Raw genomic sequence first — 20,273 nt, forward strand, 5'->3', positions numbered from 1 at the left:
TTGAAGCAAGTTCAGCAATGGAGGTCAAGTTAAGAGATTAGTGAGAAGACTGAGTTAACTCGAGCTCTTATACCATATTGAAAAAGAAGAAAGAAAGGAATCCAATGCTGAAAATACCTCGAATGCTAATTATTGTTTATGTACATAACAGAGTGATAAGAGAGGAAAAGAAAACTAACAAACAGAAAAGAAAAATGACTTAACTAACTAACAACCATCTTAATTCATTAACAGCTTCACACGTGTCACGTGCAAGTACTAAAACATTAACATCATTACTAAAGGTTATTTACCTAACTACGGACTGTTGAACTACTTGTAGCTTTCTTCTCCGCTGCACTTCTTTTCAAGTCTTATAATAAGTTTTAGACACTCGATAGTATCTAATTAAGGGGCTAGGGCTAAAATTTTTTTTCCAATTTGCTTCTTTGCCTTTATAACTAGATTAGAACTAGGCAGTATCTAATGCCGTATATACTCCATTATAAGTTGTAAAAGAAAATTAGATATATGAGATTAACCATAGAATTTGTTATATGATTTACCAAGATGGGTTGAATTCTTTTGTGTTATATTTGCTATGTAGTCTTTATTCTATGAAGTATGTTAATGAAAGTTTAAATGAAATTTTGTAGAATTTGTCAGTTTCTAGCTCTAAGGAAAGGTATGAAAAACAGAAAGTGTTTTGGGAATATAACTAACAGAACATTATAATTTAAAATGGCCAAATTATAAATTGACAATAACTTCTGTACAGAAAAACCACAATGATTAAATAATCACAGAAGGGAACACAATTTAAAAATCAAGGCACACGTTCTAATGCTCGCTGCAATGCCCTTTTGATGCCTTCCTGATCAAGCGATGTTGTTAGATGTATTTCCTGAACCTGAACAGACAGAAGATAAAAGGACTCTGAGAGAGAGAGAGAGAGGGTGGGGGGAAGGAAGCTACAATGAAACTTGCCTGCCTTCCAGCACGAGCAAGGAGAGTGAACTTCTGGTTAGTGGGTGGTGCCTACAATAATGCAACATGACAAAGTTGAAAACATTAAAATGAAGATGTATACAAACGAGATTATTTCATTAACACAAGTGACTTACATTTGAAAGCCAAAGCTGCAGATCTTGTGAAACTACCCGTTTCTCAAACCCTTGTCTACTGATTCTCACATCATCTACACTGGACCATATGCAGGAAAAAAAATCTTACTCGGTTACTGAAACCAAAAATTCCTTTCCAACACAAAAATTCAAGAAGAAAACAGGCGAGCAAGTTCTGACTTATAGGCATCAAGGCACAAGTAATTGTGTAAGCCAGTAATTGGGTTTGTGTGTGTGTGTGTGAGAGCGAGAGAGAGAGAGAGAGAGAAAGAGGGCATAAGAATCCACCAAATTTTATTTCTCCAAAGTTATAGCCCCAAATAGGCTTGTTTTCTGAGTCTACTCATCCAAAGAAAGTTAGCTTGATATGGACATGCGGGACCTAAAACCACAATAAATCAAGGCCTTAAAAGAGCCCCGACTGCCTTCTTACCATTCTTGGTCAAAAATCCAAGATACACCAGTTTGACCAACTTTGAAACCATTAGTGAGTGCTACTAACCAAAAAAACAAAAACAAAAACAAAAAAGTTCTCAAAAATGGGTTCTAGTTAAATACATAGAACTCTAAAAAAATAGCATAATCTCTCTATCTTCTTCACTAAATTTAGATTTGTGTTTCAAATGAACAAACTTTACAGGACTTAATACTAACAAAAACTCATACCTATGCAAACTATGTCATAAAAGATAGCATAAATCTGATTTTGAGAAAGTTTTATTTTATTAAATTTCTTTTTTATCCTAACTGTAACAGTATAGCAAATACGGTTCTTCTTCTTCTTCTTCTTCCTTTTGTGTGTGTGTGTGTGTATGTGTGTTGATATTGACAAATATCCCTTCTTCTTCTCCTTTGATACAATAAATATCCCTTCTCTAGTGGCTCTTCTCTGCATAGCAAAACTAAATCTTCAAAGGTTGCTAGCCCACTGACAAAATGGATCTAGCAATATTTTAAAAAAATCAAGAATTGAGATTTAATGCAAAATTAAATCATTAAAGTTTGATATTGGCTCACATTCTAGTTGTACACGGCAACATTCTTAAAACAATTCAGAAATTTGGAGTTAAGACATCTACTTTGAGGTAAACATGGGCTGGAATACGGGGATAAATTTAATGTACCAAAATTTAGAGCACCCACTATAATGATAAGATCAATAACGGAAGGATTGAAGTAATCAATTTTCATTCAACATGAAAAAAAAAGAGTTTAGACATACACAGCAATTAAAGCCACTGAACCTTCAGAAATATTTCTTCATAAGTCAAGCAATCATGAATTCATACCCATCTTCCCGTAGTAGCTCTTCAAAAATTGTTTCAAGGCCTGGAAGAGGTTCAATGTCACTGATATTGCTATTGCTCAAAGAATCAGGAACAGCAGAGACATCCTGTACAATTTAAATTTCATTAATAATGGAAAGGTTCTTTTTTCAGTAAATATGGGTGCAATCAAGAGCATTCTCAAGGAAAAATAAGATGATATCCTATTAAAACCTGAGGTATAACTTTGTCTAAAGTTTCTAGAAGCGGATCTTCCTCCAATTGCTTGATTGACAGGGTAATCCTTGTCTTTTCTCTGCATAGATTCTTAGTCAAAAACCCACATGGTTGCAGCGAAAAGTTAAATTTACTGTATAACAGGACAGGCAATAGGAAAAATATAGCAAGTTATTGATAACTATTGATGATTAACAACTTTTTCCCATTCAAAATACAGTAGCCTTATGATTCCTCTATCAAATGAAATGAGATTTAGCAATTTAGTAATAAATTCATTCAAGGAAAAAGGGTGTATCCCTAGGATCTTAGAGTTGAAATTCCTAGGATCTAAGATCACAAAGATCCCAACACTAAAAATGGCAGTGAAGCTAAATCCACTAATAGCCTGTGTTAATAGAGTGAACTGAGATATTAAGACTTCAAATCCATCACCATGAGTTCATTTTCTTCAAAAGAACAAGCATTTCTCTCCCTCCAACTACGCCACAAGACAAAGTGGGATGGAATTCCAAATAATACTATTCCAATGCCTTTCAAAACAATTTTTACAACTCCGCTATAAACCCACAACCAAGCATAACTGAAATAAGTCCCGACCAAGGAGAAAACCATCCCCCTTTGATAAAACTTTTACCATTCAAATGGAATGCTACGGACCACTCAACCTGCAACCAGATAATATGAAGATACAAACTCCAAACTGTTTGTCTCTATCATAGTAACCTGCTTGGAATATAATAAATTAAAGAAATTATTGATTGATTGATTGCATTTCGTAGTCTTGCAATGCTCATGAAAATTTGGGACACCGATGAACAACACCATTAATAATATGCAACTGTTACACCCTTATCCATTGCAATGCAAATAACTATGGAAAAAGGACTTCAAAGGTAAATCCCCACACCATAAATCATACCAAAATGAATGCAATTACAACCTCCAACTTTAAATCAGGGATGCTTCTTCTTCCAATCACTTCTAATATGCTTCTACAGGATCACTACATTAGGTTCCCTCGTTGTAGCAGAAAATCACTGATCCCATTCCTGTGTTTAGCCATACTCCTCTTCTCTAAAGCAGATTTCTTTTTGTAGCATATCTCCATTACTATTTCCCCAATAGGGAATTTATTAAAATTACCAAGGTTTCTAACTATGGAAAAAGATGATCAATTGTAAGGAATTTTCATAGTGGAATTGAAAATGTGGACCCCAGAAGCAATTTCATTATAGAGATTTGGATTGGTGGTGGATGCAGAGTTCATCCGTAAATCATGACAAGATTTTAACATTGTGGATTAGCTGGCATGAGAAGGTTGAGCTTCAAGTGGAGCTATTATAAGGAGCACAATTAAGGATTAGGGTTCCTTGATGATTCAAATGGTCTCTTCAGGATTTTTGATAGGTAGGCTTCTTCAGGATTTTTAGATTTGGATTGGCTTAGGGTTTTGGGTATGAGGGAATTCTAATTGTTCTTGATGATGGAAATATGAGGGTTGGTGTTTAGAGTGTTCTAGGGTTTCGGTTGGTAATGACTTTGCGTGAGTGCTTGATTAGGGTTTTGGGTTGGATGATGATTGTACCCAGTGCACAAATATCCCACTTTTTAGGGTCTAGGCGAGATCATGGTAGGCAACCTTACTCCCAATTTGTTTTGGGTTGGATGATGGATTGCATGGAATTAAAGATCAATTGAACTTGTGACTTCGTTTAGAGAGCGACCTTCTCCAATTATGAGACTTGATGAGACTACTTTAAGGGTATCTCTACCACCAAGAAAAGGAAAAGACTAGAGAGAAACATGCACAAAGGCAACTTATGCAGGAGCAAAACCAAAATTATTTTAGAATTTATATTTTCAGATTTTTGTATTTATCTTTAGATGAGGATTAGATTTGAGATTAGATAGGGATTAGTATTTGAGATTAGATAGGGATTAGTATTTGAGTTCACTTAGGATTAGTTTTGGTATGCTGTTATCTTTATCTCTTTATTTTCCAGTTCTAGCTTTATATAAGAGTCTAGTTTATGGAGGCGGGTAGTAGCTTCAAAATATGGGGAAGAGTGGGGGGGATGGACCTCAAAGCTGGGTAGGGGAGCTCATGGGTGTGGTTTGTGGAGAAGCATCCGTATGGGTTGGGAGGATTTCAGTAAAAATTGTCAATTTGTGGTTGGGTTGGGGAATAGGGTGAGGTTTTGGCAGGATGGGTGGTATGGGGATCAACCTTTTCAATTGGCTTTTCCTAGGCTGTATGGCATTGCCATTGATAAGGAGGCTTCTGTTGAAGCTTCTTTGCATAGGCAGGGGGCGGAGGATAGAAGATCTTGGAATGTTCGGTTTAGTAGATTTTTTAATGATTGGGAGATGGATGAAGGGCTGCGGTTTCTTCGTATGTTGGGTGCTATAATCCCTCCTATGGATGTTGGTGACCGGATGAGCTGGAAATTGAAGCGTAATGGGGCTTTTGACATCCGGTCGTACTATTACAAATTAAGAAATTCTCCTTCAACTATCTTTCCTTGGAAAGCTATTTGGAGAGTTAAGGCCCCTAGGCGAGTTTCTTTTTTTGTTTGGTGCGTAGCTTGGAATAAGATCCTAACGGGAGACAATCTGAGATTGAGGAGATTGGTTCTTGTGGATTGGTGCATTATGTGCCGTCATGGTGGAGAGACGGTAGATCACCTGCTTCTTCATTGTGAGGTGGCCTATCGGTTATGGAGCTTTGTTTTTATAACTTTTGGCTTGGCTTGGGTTATGCCTAGTTCGGTTCCAGACTTGCTTTTTGGATGGTGGAATTGGTTGGGGAAGCATTCGTCTCAGATCTGGAATTTAGTCCCGTTGTGCATCCTTTGGTGTATTTGGAAGGAGCGGAACCGGAGGACTTTTGAGGATTTGGATAGCTCTAGGGATCAGTTGCTTGCTTCTTTTTGTGGAACTCTATTTGATTGGTCTCGGGCGTGGGGACTCACGTCTAGTGATTCCCTCCCTTCTTTTCTTTGTTCCCTTCTCTTTTTGTAATTTCTCTGTTGTTTGGTTTTCTCTCTTGTTTTCTCTTTGTTTTCTTTTTCTTGTATTTCTGGGTTGCTTTGTGTTTTTCAGGCATAGAGTAACCTTCGTATATATATCATTCTTACTTATCAAAAAAAATAAGAGTCTAGTTTATTTGTATTTGAGAATAGACGTGATTATGAAATTCAGATTGGATATTTTTTCCAATTGTTAGGTGCTGACTCCTAACGCCTTAGGTGCTGATTCCTAAGGGTCCTTAGGTGTTGATTCCTAAGGGTATAGCTTGGTGCTGATTCCAAGTGACCTAAGTGCTGATTCTTAGGTTTAGCCTTTAATTTTCTTGTTCTTTTATTTTTGTCCCAGCAACAAATTGATTAGACTTCATTGTTTAATTAATGAGGGTTACATAACTACTTTTATACACTCCTTGCCTCATTCTCATTGACCACACATGGCTCATTACTACTGGATCACTCTTTAGATGTGCTATATAGAACCTCAAAATGCATTTAATGTGTTACATGTGCGCTTGCAAAACAAACTCAACTAACTTCTAACTAACTCAAACCTTAACCAACTCTTGGAAATGTGCCCAATCATATTTCCACATGCATTAAAATTCTAATTCCAGCCTTAAACTGATTGCTAGATGTCTCCCACATGCAAGAGGCTCTTGGACTTGGCTTGGGCTGAGTTGGAATGCATTTTGGGCAATAAAAGCACATAGTAACAATTGGAGGCCTTGAAATGCCAATTGGGACACTTTGAGTGCTGATTGACACTTCCTATGTTAGCCCTAATTCTGCTTTCTTTTAAACTGTTTTGAGTTCCTAGCATGATCCTAATAGCTAGATATAGACCAAACAAATAGTATCACAATTGATGGCATAATCAAAGTGTGATTAGAGAAAAAATGGGTAAATACACTTTACCACTCTAGATTATACCCCAAATTACACTTTGCACCATAAATTTAGCACCCTAAATTATAACCTGTGTTACACTTTGCACCATGCCGTCAATTCTGCTATTATGTATGACAAAATACCAGAGTTAAGAGTGCAAAATATAATTGGGAGTATAGTTTAGGGTGATGAAATGTAATTTCTCTTTTGTTTTTAAGGGATTGAGAAAAGAGGTAATTAGATCTTTTCACATGGTGCCATGCTTTTCTACCCAAGTTAACAGCCCAATTGATAGTGGAGTGCAAAGTGAGACATGAGTTATAGTTTAAGGTGGTAACCATGGATCTTGAAAATTTAGGGTGCAAAGTGTAATTAGAGATATAATTTAGAGTGGTAAAGTGTTATTTCCCCGAGAAAAAATACCCTCCTTTGGAAGCCTCAAGAATAGTGCTTATGGTAATAAATTTGGTTTTTAGTATTTTATTTCACATTTTATTTGATTTTTCTAGTCAATTGTCCAGGTTTTTTTTTTTGTTGTGTTTAATTGTCATTGTAAGTTGTGAGTCATATATAGCTTATTGGGCTTTATGTGTGGATTTTGGTTCAATTCAATTACGATTTAGTTTACAAAACAATGTAGGAAGTTTAGTTCTATAGTAAGAGTCTAGATTTAGAGTCTATATAAGTTTGTTATTATACTCAAATAATATAGAGCTAAAATGCCATACCTAGTACACAAAACTCCCACTTTTGCAGGTTCTAAGAAAGGTGATTGGTAAGTAGCCTTACCCCCAAAATTTGTTAGAGGTTGATTCCTGGAATCAAACCCATGACCTGACGCTTTTGGTGGAAGGCACTTACCATCGCACCAAGGCTTGATCCCTAAATATGATAGAGTTGATTGATAAGGAACATTCAGTATTCAAGGCGCTGGCCTTTAATTTCCCTTCCATAGTAGCCATCAAATAACTCATAAGCCATTTAATTCCTAAACATAATTGTTGTCCATAATTTCCTAACAACATTTTTGCTTATGGAAACAGTATTCTTGACCCTTTTCCTCATCTTATCAAAGTTAAATCATTTTTGAACCATACCCCTTCTAAAACTCTAAACCCTAGTCCCACATTTTTTTTTTGATAAGTAATTAACTTCATTGATAAAGAAAAGAGAACAATACAATGAAAATAAAGCACACAGGAAGCTAGAGATAAAAAAAAAAAAAAATTAAAAAAAAAAAAAAAACTAACTAGAAAGGAAGGTACAAAAATCAAGTAAATCTTGCAAAGAATAGAAAATAGAAACACCCGAAGCATTTGGCCACTTGAATAGAGTGAAAGAATTTAAGCTTCGATTGTGAATCGATCTTTCATTCCTTTCAAAAGTACGTGCATTTCTTTCAATCCAAATACCCCAAAAGGCAATGAGGCATACTCCAAATCACCATAGCTTTGTGTCTTTTAAACTTGCCTGACCAACTAGTAAGAAGCTCCACAACACCATGCGACATGACCCAATGCACCCCAAAGAGTGAACACGCTATATTTCATAACTCAAAAGCTATAGGGCAATGTAGGAGTAAGTGATTAATATTCTCCCCATTCATTTTTCACATACAACGCCAATCCACCACCACCAACACTTGCCACCTCTGCAAAATATCAACAGTCAAAATTTTATCCAACACTTCAATCCAAAGGAAGAAACTAATTTTTGTAGGTACTTTTGATTTCCACAATGGCTTCAATGGAAAAGATAGAGAATTAGAGGGTTGTAGAACTCTATAATAAAATCTGACTTCGAACACCCCAAGGAGAGAGTTTCCAACATAATTTATCCTCCCCATTTCGTCTCAATGAGCCGAATATATGCGGTCCATAAAAGAGGTAACCGATTCTAACTCCTAGTCTTGAACCGGTCAAATAAATCTAATATTCTAGCTGAAACTATTCTATGAAAAAGATGCCAGTTCTGCCACTTAAGAATCCTTATTATGAGCTACACCGTACAATTCTGGGAAATTGTTTTTTAGAGGAAATCCCTCACACCAAGGATCATGCCAAAACTTAATAGAAGAGCCATCCTCCCCACCTTAGAGTTAACAAAACAATGAAAAGTGTCCCACTCTTTCCTGATATTTTTCCACATGCCTACCCCATATGGCCCCTGCACTCTGTTTGAACACCAACACCCCCCAAGAGCTAAATCATAATACCGAAACCCCCATTTTGAATCGGGCACAAATTGTTGTAACCCAATACCCACCATTAGCACATGTAGACATATTTCTCCATTTGTCATGTGTCAATTTGGTAGCAAAGTCAAAATCCAACTACATCTCTACAAAATTTCTCTTCCAAGATCATGTTGACTAAAATATAGATTCCAAGCTCAAGGCTTTTTTCCCAAACTATAGAGGAACAGATAAGACCATGAAACATTTAAATTAATATTTAATAGGTGAATTCAATGGAAGCAAAACTAGAATACTTGCCTGTAGATAGAGACGGAGATTCTTGAGTGTTTCACCAAGTGAAAAATCCCATTTTTAGAGAAAGATTCACCAAACAATGTTCAGAAGTAAAATATGAAAGGTCCCACATTGCTTAGGCTCTGCTTATAGCTCCCACTTTCTCACTTTGAAATCTAGTGACATTAAAGTCACCTCCTATACACCATGGGCCCCCCACCCATTGTGAATCCTGACTAATTTTCGGGTCCTAGTTTTTCAAGAAAAGTCATGATGTGTCTCCACGCTTCTTAGATTCACGGGTATGTTGACACAGCCCTTACACTGTAAATTTCCCTCATTTCCTTATTCCTAACCACCCCAAATCACGCCCTTTCTCTCACTTATCAAAACCTTAAAACCCCGAATACTTTATCTACCAAATAGCCATCAAATAACTCATCAAAACACCCTTTAATTCCTAAATACAACTCCTGTCTATAATTATATTTCAACTTGTTTGCTTCAGGATTTCCCATATTATCAAAGTATAGTCAATTTGAGCCATAACCCTTTTAAAACTATAAACCCTAGACCAGAGGAAAAAATGGTGAAAATGAAAGATGATTTAGAAGCTAAGTTGCTTAAAGAAAAAAAGAATGAACTAGCTCTTCAAGAGACACTGCTGGAAGAATACCTCATAGGCAGATTTCTTGGATTCAAATTCAACTAGTTGCAATGAGGGCAGCCTTGCATATTTATAGTTACATAAGCAATCTGCTGAGTTAGTCACAAGAACCCACCATGTGTAGGGCTATCCACACACCCGTGACCTACAAAACCTGTCCGACCCAAAGCCAGCCGAACTGAAACTGTCCGACCCGAGGATAAAGGCGGTTGGCAGCGAGTCTTAGAGGTCCACAACAGACGTCAAGGGGTCGGGTGGCAGATCTCCTTCTCCAAAACCCGAGCCACCCGATCCGACCAACTAAGAAGTCAGATCTACCCCTGATTCTGCGAAAACATACTGATTTTTGTTCAGATCTGATGAAGATCTTGTGGTTTTTGTTTAGATCTCGTCGTTTTCGCTCATATCTGGCTACGATCTAGTGGGTTTTGCTCAAATACGGCACAAATTCGGTGAGTTTTTTGTTAAAATCAGGTGGGTTTTGCTCAAATTCGGCAAAGATCTGGTGTTATTTTGCTTAGATCTAATGGGTTTTGCTCAAATCCAACGAAGATCCAACTAAAAAATGTAGATTGCTGCTGATTTGAACCTCCGATAGCATCTTCTCAGCTTTGACCGACCCAACCAACCAAGTCTGATCCGACTTGACCCATGGGTTTTTGCAGTCGGCGGCGGGTCTTCTCGCCGGAAACCCGATGTCATCGTGTCGGTCGCGGGTTGGGCACAAACCCAACCCGGACCGACCTATGGACACCCTTAACCAGGTGGCTATCATGTGATTGGCCAAAGCCTAACTATACCAAATTGATGTAGGGAATATGGTAGGCAGTTTGTGTATGGTTTAGAAACAATGAAAGGGTTGAGTTGCTTAGAACACAATGATAGGTGGATAAGTATCTCCGCAAGAACACATAGTTCCAAATAACACACAAAGGCTAGCAATTCATTCATACCAAAAAAGATTTACAAAGAACATACATTCTACTGCTTATACTAGGTTTTTGGCATTGGCAGCCTCTAGATGGTTGAGAAGTGTCTAAATCCTATTGGCTAGTGCTTAAGCAATCATCTAACTAATTAACTAACTATTTACAAGAAGATTAGGATATAGCTACTTAAAATTGCCCTGCATCATATATGTAGACTAATTTCCCCAATTTTTCCTACATCAATAATTCATAAAGCAACCTAAATTCTTCCATTCCCCAGTGCATTTCAAATTACCTTCAAAAACATTCTATATTACCATGCACTCTTACTGTATCGTGCCATCTATTGATTTATCAATTTAGCTGCACAAAGAATCAGAGCACAGGAAGTTCAAGATAGACAACCCAGCAATATAGCTTCCTAAATGTGACCACTCAAGGCAAAAGTCAGAAAAAAGCTGAAGAACATGTTTGTCAAGAAGGCACCTATGGAGACATGCAAGTTTCACATGCACAGTGGAAGCTCTTTTAGAGGAAGACAGAAAAATCTGTTTTTTTTTTTTCACTATTTCTCTGAATATTCAAAAACAGACAATATGTTTGATGATTGCACAAATGTTTGCCTGTTATCCGAAAAACCTTCCCATTTTGTGTTTGAGAAATCTTCCCAGGGTATAGTTGGATAGCATAGCATTGATATTTGGGATCTTAGATATGAAGGGAATAAGACCCAAGTGGAAATATATCTTTCCTTGAGGACTACAATCACCATACACACCCCAAAACCAGAATACTATAATCATTGAGTCAAACAGATCTGCTGTGGATATATCCAGAACCCACCACAGTATAGCCAGCAACTACCCAGCCTCAGGACATTTTCCATTGTTCAGGCAAGAAAAAAAGGGAAACCTCATTGCTAATAATTGCTTTTTCAATCAAATTATCAAAACCTAGTGCATGAAAATAAAAATGGCATTTCTGTGGAGTTCTGCCGACATTACTTCAACCTCCAATAAATACTCCCAAAGAAAATGTATAAATACAAAAAAAATAAATAAATAAATAAATAAAGATAAAAAAAAATATAACCGCATTTGGATACCCCAAAAAAAGTGCATGTGTTGCATATACATATGAAGTGCTTACTCAATTAATTAGTTTAAATTCACAATTGAAAAAGTTACACGTGTGCTTTTATGATGTGGCCTAACTTGGAGGTGAAAATGCGCATGTAAGTATTAGGTATAAAAGAAAATACAACTAAGTTAATAATCTGCATTAGTGCATTAGGATTTGGCATTATTACTTGAGACTTGGTCATAGATATATCCATTAATTAAATGAGAGATAGTGAAAATCAGGAAAGAAGTGCTGCAAACTAACCTATCAACACTTATAACTTTCACCCTTACTTCATCACCTTCACTTAGGATGTCTCTTACATCCTGAACTAAATCCCATGAAACCTCTGAGACATGCACTAGGCCAGTGAGATGATACAAACCTGCATCATAGTTTTAAGATGCCACATTGCCACTTACAACTTTTTTGCTAATAGAAATACAAAGGAAAACAGAAAACACAAGTATCAAAATAGAATATACCATCAGGAAAGCGTAAATGGATAAAGGCACCATAATCTTCAACAGAGCCCACTCTTGCTTCAAAAATATCCCCTACATTAACTTGTTCAGAAAACTGAGACCAGACAGCTTCCTTTTCAGAGAATATCAGTTTCTTGTTCTCCTCATCCGCTTGGATTACCTAATATAACAAGAAACTAAGGTAGTATCTATATTAAGAAAAATTCTTTAATTACTATACTGGAGAAGGCAGAAAGATAAAAATCTTTGATCACTGAAAGAGTTTTCAAGGGGTAACAACATATCATAAGGATCTCACATTTTCAGAGAATAACCAACCTAAAGAGACATTTTCTAAGGAAAATCCTATTCTTTTATTCGTACTTTCTATGTTTGAGAGAAAGGTCAGATAGAGTAGAAATAATTGAATTAAGAGCATTCAAAAGCAGCATATATGATTGGCAGACATAAAATGAAGACTCAACCAACTGCCAGTTATCTTAGAGAGAGGGAAAATAATGAGAATACAAGGTTGCACCATTATAAGTACAAAGCTCAAGAGCACATTTTGTAAAGGTGGCAAAAGCATTCTGACATTTTCAACAAAATGTCCCAAATAATGAGAGAATAAGGTTGAGATGCACTCTGGAAAATTTTGTTGCTACTGTAACACTGCATCTATCAGTCAACCAAAAAGATTAACACTTGAAAATGTAATGCAATCTATCCATTCTGTACTGTCTTTTACTCTTCTCCCTTGATTTCAACCACCAAAAGAAAAAACAGCACACTTCTAAACTCAACCTGGAAGCTGAGCATCTTGATCAACAGACACCTAATTTTTCTGTGAGAACCTTTGGAATTTTGCAAGCACTAAAACCAACGTAAGATATTAATATTAATAAAAGTCATCTGCACAACGAATGAGTTTGCTACATGTCTAATATACACATCACCTGCAGATAAGTAAACTATTTCACCAATCTCCTAAGTCCATAGATGGTATAGATTGTTTAAACCACAACCTATTCTATATTTTTACCATTCTGAAGGGAACCCCTTAAATTTTGACAACAAATTAATTTTTCTATTATTGCCTTCATAGAACCTCACAGTTTAGCCTGTTGCTTTTTATAGTAAGAGGACTGATCGTATGGCTTTGAAGACTACCCACCTCCTTTGAGTGAAAAAGTAATAAAAGATTTTAGCCCTCTTTATGGTTTAAAACTTAATGAATACTCATCTTGAAGAACATATAAATATTCACAAAGAGACAATAAGAATCTAAACATTATATATCACTCGTTATATATGAGGCATACTTAGAGACAATTGATATAGGAGGCAAACATTAAAATTTTAGAAAATTACGAGTAATATGGGTAAATGAGTTAATTACCTTCATGGAAATATCTGAACCAGTTAAACCCTTAGCAATCTCATGTATAGTTTTGCTTGGATCTACATTAAATGTCATCAATAAATTTCACAGTATGTTAGCAATTTAAAGTTCACTTGCCACTGTATATAGTAAGTTAGAATCACCAAATCCATTGAAATGAACAGTAAACATATATCCACTTGGGGGAAGGGGAGAGATAACTTGAAAAAGTTTAAAATAAAATAGATTTGGACTCAGGGATCTGTTTTCCTTTAAAGGAGACTTTACTACTAAAAACTAGAAACAAGGCAGATGCATGAAGGAGATGATGAAATTGTATTAAGAAAATTCCAAGACAAAGCTTCTTCACTTGGCTTATCATGCAGAACAGATTGGCTATTAGGGACCAGGTAACACGATACTTGTATTTTCTATGGAAATGCTATGGGATAGAAAGGAAAGCTCAGATCATTTGTATTAGGAATATGGTTTTCCAAAAATTATTTGAGAGAGGCTATTGAATGAGACATGTTTGTACCAGGTACAGTGGCAAAAGGAATGGGAGAATTCACTCAGGTCTTTATAGAACAGAGGACTCCATTTTCCATAGAAAATCAGAAATCTGCTTTGGATAGAAAATTATGTCATAGTAGACTATCATTTTTGACATGCTTAACCCATAGTCTAGGTCTCAGTTTGAGTTATTGGCTAACTAGTAGCCTAGGTCTCAGTTTGAGTTAGAGTCATCTTTTACAGCTAGTACTTTTTTTTTGTCAGATTCATAATCAGTTACCTCTTGGTTAAATATTCTTTCATTCATACAAAAAAATAACAGCTGTTCATAGTTTAATTTTTCAAGTTTATTTCTCTTCTTGAAATTACAAAATATTTGCCAAAAAATTGTTCAGATTTAATTAATGACAGACAGAGCATGCAAAGATCTTGGAGTAGATTACTCCTGAGAGAGAGAGAGAGAGAGAGAGAGAGAGAGAGAAAGAGAGAGAGGGAGAGGGTGGGTGGGTGGGGGGGGAGGGGGAGGGAATAAGAAAATGAGAGAAGCTGTTATACTGCTGCAATTCTGTATTTCAGCCATAAAAATTCAAGGCATTATCATTTTTATTTGTCAATTGTTCAAATGTAATTTCAGTTATTATTATCATCTTGATAGCCAAATATATTATTTATTTTAGTTCCATTATATTCTGTCCATCGAGAGAATGTTTCCTGATATATTTATTTCATTATTTAAGGTATTTTAACCCATACAACACAAATCTTTTTGATATTTAAATCAAAACTAATATCATGGCTAGTGGCGGAGCTGGGGGGCCGGGGGTCAAAATCCTAGTTACAGTACTGCTAAAATCATAAATTATCTCTAAGTATACTTACTTGCCCCCCCCTGAGATTTTGAGAAGAAAAAACAAACACTGCTTTATCTACTCAGTTACAGAGAGATCCAGTTGGGTCTTCTCAAATTTTAGAATTGGTTTGAATCCAAAGAAAGAAAAAGAAATGATCCATGAATAATAATACTCAAAATAAAAATCAAGCCCATTCCCATTCATTAGCCTTACTCCACTTAGCCTTCCAGCCTCCGCTCGTGGACTGGTGCCACTCTCTAGATCATTCATCCGATTGCTGTGTGAAGGGGCATCTCTATGTGTTTAACTGTTAGCTTTTTTGACTTTGAGTTTTAAGTCTCTAGCTTTCTATATATTTTGTTGTGGTCTACAGCTTGTATTATATATGTTATAATATTATACTTAGTGCATTTACCAAAAAAAAATATTATATTTAGTGTTGATAATAGTGCCGTTTGCTTTGGCAATAGAGACTAACTGTTGTTTTTATGCGTTGTTGATGTGTGGTTTATAACTTTCATTATTGTTGTTTTATTATTTTAAGTTATATTTAGTTATGTTAAAATTAGTTTATGAAATAATTCTTTGTTAGAATAGTATTTCAAATATATTGGTCTGTTTTATGATGACTGCTCTTATTATTACGTTAAGATACCAATTAATTTTTCATGTAGGTAAAAATCAAACTCTAAATCTCTTGTTCAACGAGAGCCTTTATTAGTTGAGCTAATAAAATCCACAAAGACATTTAGTAACCATGAAAATTTTTTGTTGCTGTATATAGCTTGGCCCCACCTAGAAAAAATTCTTGGCTTTGCCACTGATCATGGAATCACCTTGCTCTCAGCCTAAGATGTTTTAAGTAGCAAGTCCTCAACGACAATGTGTCATGTCTAGACAAAAACCAATATTAAGCATTTGATTATTTGTAAAAATTTTACAACCATGAAATGGCATTATCTGTTAACAAGTAGAGTGATACCTTTGCACTGGCAAGCAATTGAGTTTGCACAAATGGTTTTTTGGGTTTCTACAAATGTTTACATGTCACAATTTTGGTACATTTTCATTATTTGGAGGCAGAGATAATAGTTTTATTTTGCCTCAATAAATGAGACTTTGAGCTGATAGATGTTGAAACTTCTGAAAGAAGATTCAATGCAAAATTTCCCCTTTCTCAAGTTTGGCAGCAATAAGAAGCATGAAATATAGGAATTAAATGCTCATAGACCATTTAAAGTAACTGAGAAGGCAAAAAGAATGACAGAACAAGAAATCAAAAGAAAACTATTAATGTGAGATGAATGACTACAGTAACTAGGGAAAACTGCAGATTAACACCAATCTCCAAACTATTTCGTTAGTTAGCAATGTTTCTAAACTATTTAGAAAATTAACATCTCAAGTGTGTAATACTCGATTTCACAGTAGCAAATCGAGCATGAGAGGCTCGAGTTTCGTGTTGATTTCGATTATTAAAGAATCGACTTTCCAAAGCAGCCAACACAACAACGAAGAACAACCAAGTCAAGCAGAGAAGACAAGAACCAAAATGAAGAACTACTAGAGAAGACAAGAACAAAAACAACGAAGAAAAGAAGACAAGAACCAAAATGAAGAACTACCAGAGAAGACAAGAACAAAAACAACGAATAAATAAAAAATAGCGAAGCAAGTCAAGCAACAAACCAGAAAGGCAACGGTGGCGGCGATGAAGGGCGAGGAAATCGGCTCAAAATTAATGTGAGTTTTCTTAATCGGCTCAGTCTTTGTGGGTTTGTTCCTGGGGTTATTTTTTATTTGGGTCTAGTGGGTGTTCTTTCTTTTCTCCTCCTTCTTCTGCTGTGTGGGTTTGTTCTTGGGGTTTGATTTGGCAGTTGGTCTGGAGAATGAAGAACGAAGGAAGAACAGGTCAACAAGAAAGGGAATCGAGAGTGTAAAACACAAGTTCCACTACTAGCACATACATCTCAAGTCTCTTATACTCGAGTTGCTATAGTGAACTCGAGTCTAAGGAACTCGAGATGTTAGTTTCCTAAATAGTTTAGAAACCTTGCTAACTAATGAAATAGTTTGGAGATTGGTATTAGTTTGCAATTTCCCCACAGTAACTTGTTCAATGTCTTCCATAACTAAGGGAAATAAATGATGTGGAGGAATTGGCTTGGGAAGCATGGTTTAGATATTTGTCACTTAATTTTGTGGTGCATAATGTGATTCTTTTGGAAGGAATGGTATTGTCTTTCTTTTGAAAACACTGAGAGCTTATTGGATCAATAAAAATCTGTGTTTCAACATACGCTTTTTGATTGGTCAAGGTCTTGGGGTTTCACCTAATAAGCACGGACATGTATATGGGTACGTATACAAGTATGAAACGGCGACAACAATTTTTGAAAAAATAGGACATGAGTACAGCAGGATATGTTTATTAAATAAATATTAAATTTATTTATATTTATATTTCTATTTATTATTAATCTTTTATTTTCATATAATGTTATATATATTTATTTATTTATATCTCTATATCAAACTAAGAGTAATAATGGATGATAAAGCAAATCCTTTACTATTAAAGGATGTTTGGAAATTAGAATAAAAATCCAGAATAAAGAAATTTATTAAATTTTCAAATGCATTATTACTATTCAGAGCATGAATGTTCTCTTTATTTTGTGAAAGGGTATTAGATTCTTCTTGTTGTCTTGTCCCAACTGTGTCTCGCATTTATTTTATTTTTTTTAAAAAGGACACGGTAGGGACATGCATGCAGAAGTGTCTGAGGAATTTAAAGTGTATGATGCGTGTCCGACATAGGTATGACACTCCAAATAAAGTGTCCATGCTTCCTAACTTCACTGATTGTTCTTCCACTTTCAAAATCCTAGCTTCTCTTAGATCTTCCATATGATTATTTTTGTATTCCTTGTACCTTTGTGTTCATCATTGTGAACTCAGATTCCTTTTGCTTTGATTTATAAAATTGCATCAGTTATAATAATAAAAATAAAAATAACCTAAGGGAAAGAAATAATACTAATAAAATTTCACATTGAATTCTATCTCCTCAGCAAGCATCATTCACCCTACTAACAGATGTTGATCTAGTGTTACTTTAGGCAAAGACAACCTAATGGAAATATTTATCAATGCCATAAGTAACATCTGTTCCTTTCCATCTGATCCAAGTAAGTAGCAATAATTAAACAGGTGGAAGCTTGGAAGAAAAAATGGGAGGAAAGTTCACCCATTTATGGTACAAGTCATGTCAAAGTATACGCATTAAAAAGGTTTCTCTCACCTAAAGATACTAGTTAAAAGGAAAACAGAAACATACTTGAACCATTCACATCTCAAACGAAGTGTGTGTGTGTGTGTGTGTGTGTGTGTGTGTGAGAGAGAGAGAGAGAGAACAAAGTGGAAAATGAAAAGAACTTTCAAGAGCAAAGTTCCACCAGAAACCAAGAAAATAGTACCTTTACAAGAATGTGATGGACTCAACTGTGAGAATGGAAGAAAACCTACAAGAGAATAAAACCGGACCAGCAAACCTCCACCATTAGAACCTTCAATCCTTCCTTTGTAAATGAATCCACTATCAATATAAGCCGTCGCTGTCTTCCAATCAGCAGATCTCTAGTTCTTTGCAGAAAATAAATATGGGATTAATTACTACAAAGTAAAGTGAACTCTATCAGGACACAAAACTTATGCAATAAATAAACAATGAAGCTTTTTTCACTAATGCAATATAGATCTATGTCACACCTAAGTTTTCAGGTATGTATAGCCAAATGGAGTTTCTTGCCACCTTAATTGATTAGTTCATAACTACACCTTCAAGTTGGTCTATGACATATAGTATATACATTTTCTTGAAACTATCTAGCATGCCAGTTTTTATTTTATTTTTTGTGATTGATAAGTTATACATGCACTCAATGGGTTTTAAATCAACAAAGTCGCCCTCCAACTACAGTAGTGAGAGGAGGACGTGCCATATGGGACAAGGCTATTGGCATCTTACATACAGAATTTAGATAAATAGTATATTTGCAGAGAAGAATTTAGATTTCAAATTTTAATTTAAATTACTTGAATAGAGTATGAAATGACAATTTCTTTTATTTTTCTTATTGATGAAATCTATGGATGGATTTGAAATGACTAGGAATAAGATGTCATTTCAAATCCATCATATCACTATTGTTTCTAAAAGCTCATACCCAGCGCACAACACTCCTAGTTTTTAAAGGTCTGGAAGAGTTGATTAGTAGGTAGCCTTAAGACTTTTTTTTTCTTTTCTTTTTTTGGAGAGGTTGATTTCCGTAATTCTTTCTATTTTAGCAAAATCTTGATAACCCAAATGATCATGTGTTTTTAAACTTGTATCAAGCAATTTCTACTTGCAATTGTTCTTCAAATCCCTTGGTACATTCAAATGATACTTCATGAATTTACTAGTCAAATTAGCTTGTGTATCATAATTTAGCTTTCTCTATATCAACTAGTTCTTCTCATTCATAAGCCAAAATTAAAAAATTAAAAAACATAAAGAATAATTCCATAATGTATCATCATTAAAATTAGAAATACCAATTGAGAATATATATAAAGAAACAAAAACAAAACACACACACACACACACACACACACACCCGAGTTTGTCTAAGAACAGATTCTGGTGAGTCGTCAAGAAGTTGGGTAGCGGCGGCGTTGGCGTTGGCGTTGGCGTTGGCAGAGGCAGAGGCGGCTTGCTCAATTTTGGGATTGCCAGAGAGAGAGACTTTGGGAGTTTGAAAAAGTGAGTAAAACTTTTTCTTGCATTTGTGGGAATGTCTTGAGAAATTGGAATAGTTTAGGAGAGAAGGGAATGAAGAAGGAGTGTGGTAGGAGGAGGCATCGCTGGTGAAAAGAAAGGAATTCAGGCTAGAGACTGATCCTAGTGTTGTGGTACTACTGATTATTGGCATTTTTTTGGTTGTTTTGGAAGAAGGAAAATGGAAACGAGAGAGAGAGAGAGAGAGAGAGAGAGAGAGTCATTCAAATATTAGAGAAGCCATTTGGATTGGGTGTGGTGTGGTGTGGTGATTGAGTGTGAGTGATTACTCCAAGTGTCATATCTTTGCCCACAAACCCCTTTTCACGCCCATCCCTTGCCCTTGCCAAATAGGCAAGTACAGTATTTATTATATTTTATTTTATTTTTTCAAACAATTTTGTTAGTTAACAAAATTTTCAAATTACTTAAGAAATTAGCATCTCGAGTTCATTATAGCAACTTGAATATACTCGAGTTTGGATTAAAATCTATGTAAAACTCGAGTTTTAGAGACTCGAGTTCTAGT

The 20,273-nt window shown here is 35.5% G+C and overlaps 1 protein-coding gene across 3 annotated transcripts; it reads right to left on the reverse strand.

Annotated features, from left to right (window-relative positions):
• Positions 1–683: 683 nt before the first annotated feature.
• On the reverse strand, positions 684–20,036 carry LOC142624636 (small ribosomal subunit protein bS1c). 3 transcript variants are annotated; one of them, XR_012842358.1, is made up of 10 exons: positions 19,584–20,013; positions 18,402–18,561; positions 13,577–13,638; positions 12,199–12,358; positions 11,978–12,098; positions 2,603–2,684; positions 2,326–2,496; positions 1,104–1,182; positions 967–1,017; positions 684–889 (listed from the first exon to the last, which is right to left on the reverse strand). XR_012842358.1 is itself a non-coding variant. In XM_075798290.1 (10 exons), the coding sequence occupies exons 1-10, from the start codon at positions 19,896–19,898 to the stop codon at positions 806–808; spliced, it is 1,218 nt and encodes a 405-aa protein (XP_075654405.1). In that variant the 5' UTR covers positions 19,899–20,036; the 3' UTR covers positions 684–805. The 3 variants fall into 3 exon arrangements, 2 of the variants coding, with proteins under 2 accessions (XP_075654405.1, XP_075654407.1); XM_075798290.1 differs by having other exon boundaries at positions 2,393–2,496; positions 19,584–20,036; XM_075798292.1 differs by lacking the exons at positions 684–889; positions 967–1,017 and having other exon boundaries at positions 2,348–2,496.
• Between the last annotated feature and the right edge of the window lie 237 nt (positions 20,037–20,273).

The sequence above is a fragment of the Castanea sativa genome, chromosome 2 (genome assembly GCF_040712315.1).
Source record: "Castanea sativa cultivar Marrone di Chiusa Pesio chromosome 2, ASM4071231v1".
Taxonomy (NCBI): domain Eukaryota; kingdom Viridiplantae; phylum Streptophyta; class Magnoliopsida; order Fagales; family Fagaceae; genus Castanea; species Castanea sativa.

Coding starts and splice junctions, on each gene's coding strand:
- LOC142624636 (XM_075798290.1), bottom strand. CDS start 19,898: ATGCCAATAATCAGTAGTACCACAACACTAGGATCAGTCTCTAGCCTG. Junction 2,497..2,602: donor TAGACAAAGTTATACCTCAG/GTTTTAATAGGA, acceptor TAAATTGTACAG/GATGTCTCTGCTGTTCCTGA. Junction 1,183..2,392: donor GAGCTACTACGGGAAGATGG/GTATGAATTCAT, acceptor CATATGGTCCAG/TGTAGATGATGTGAGAATCA.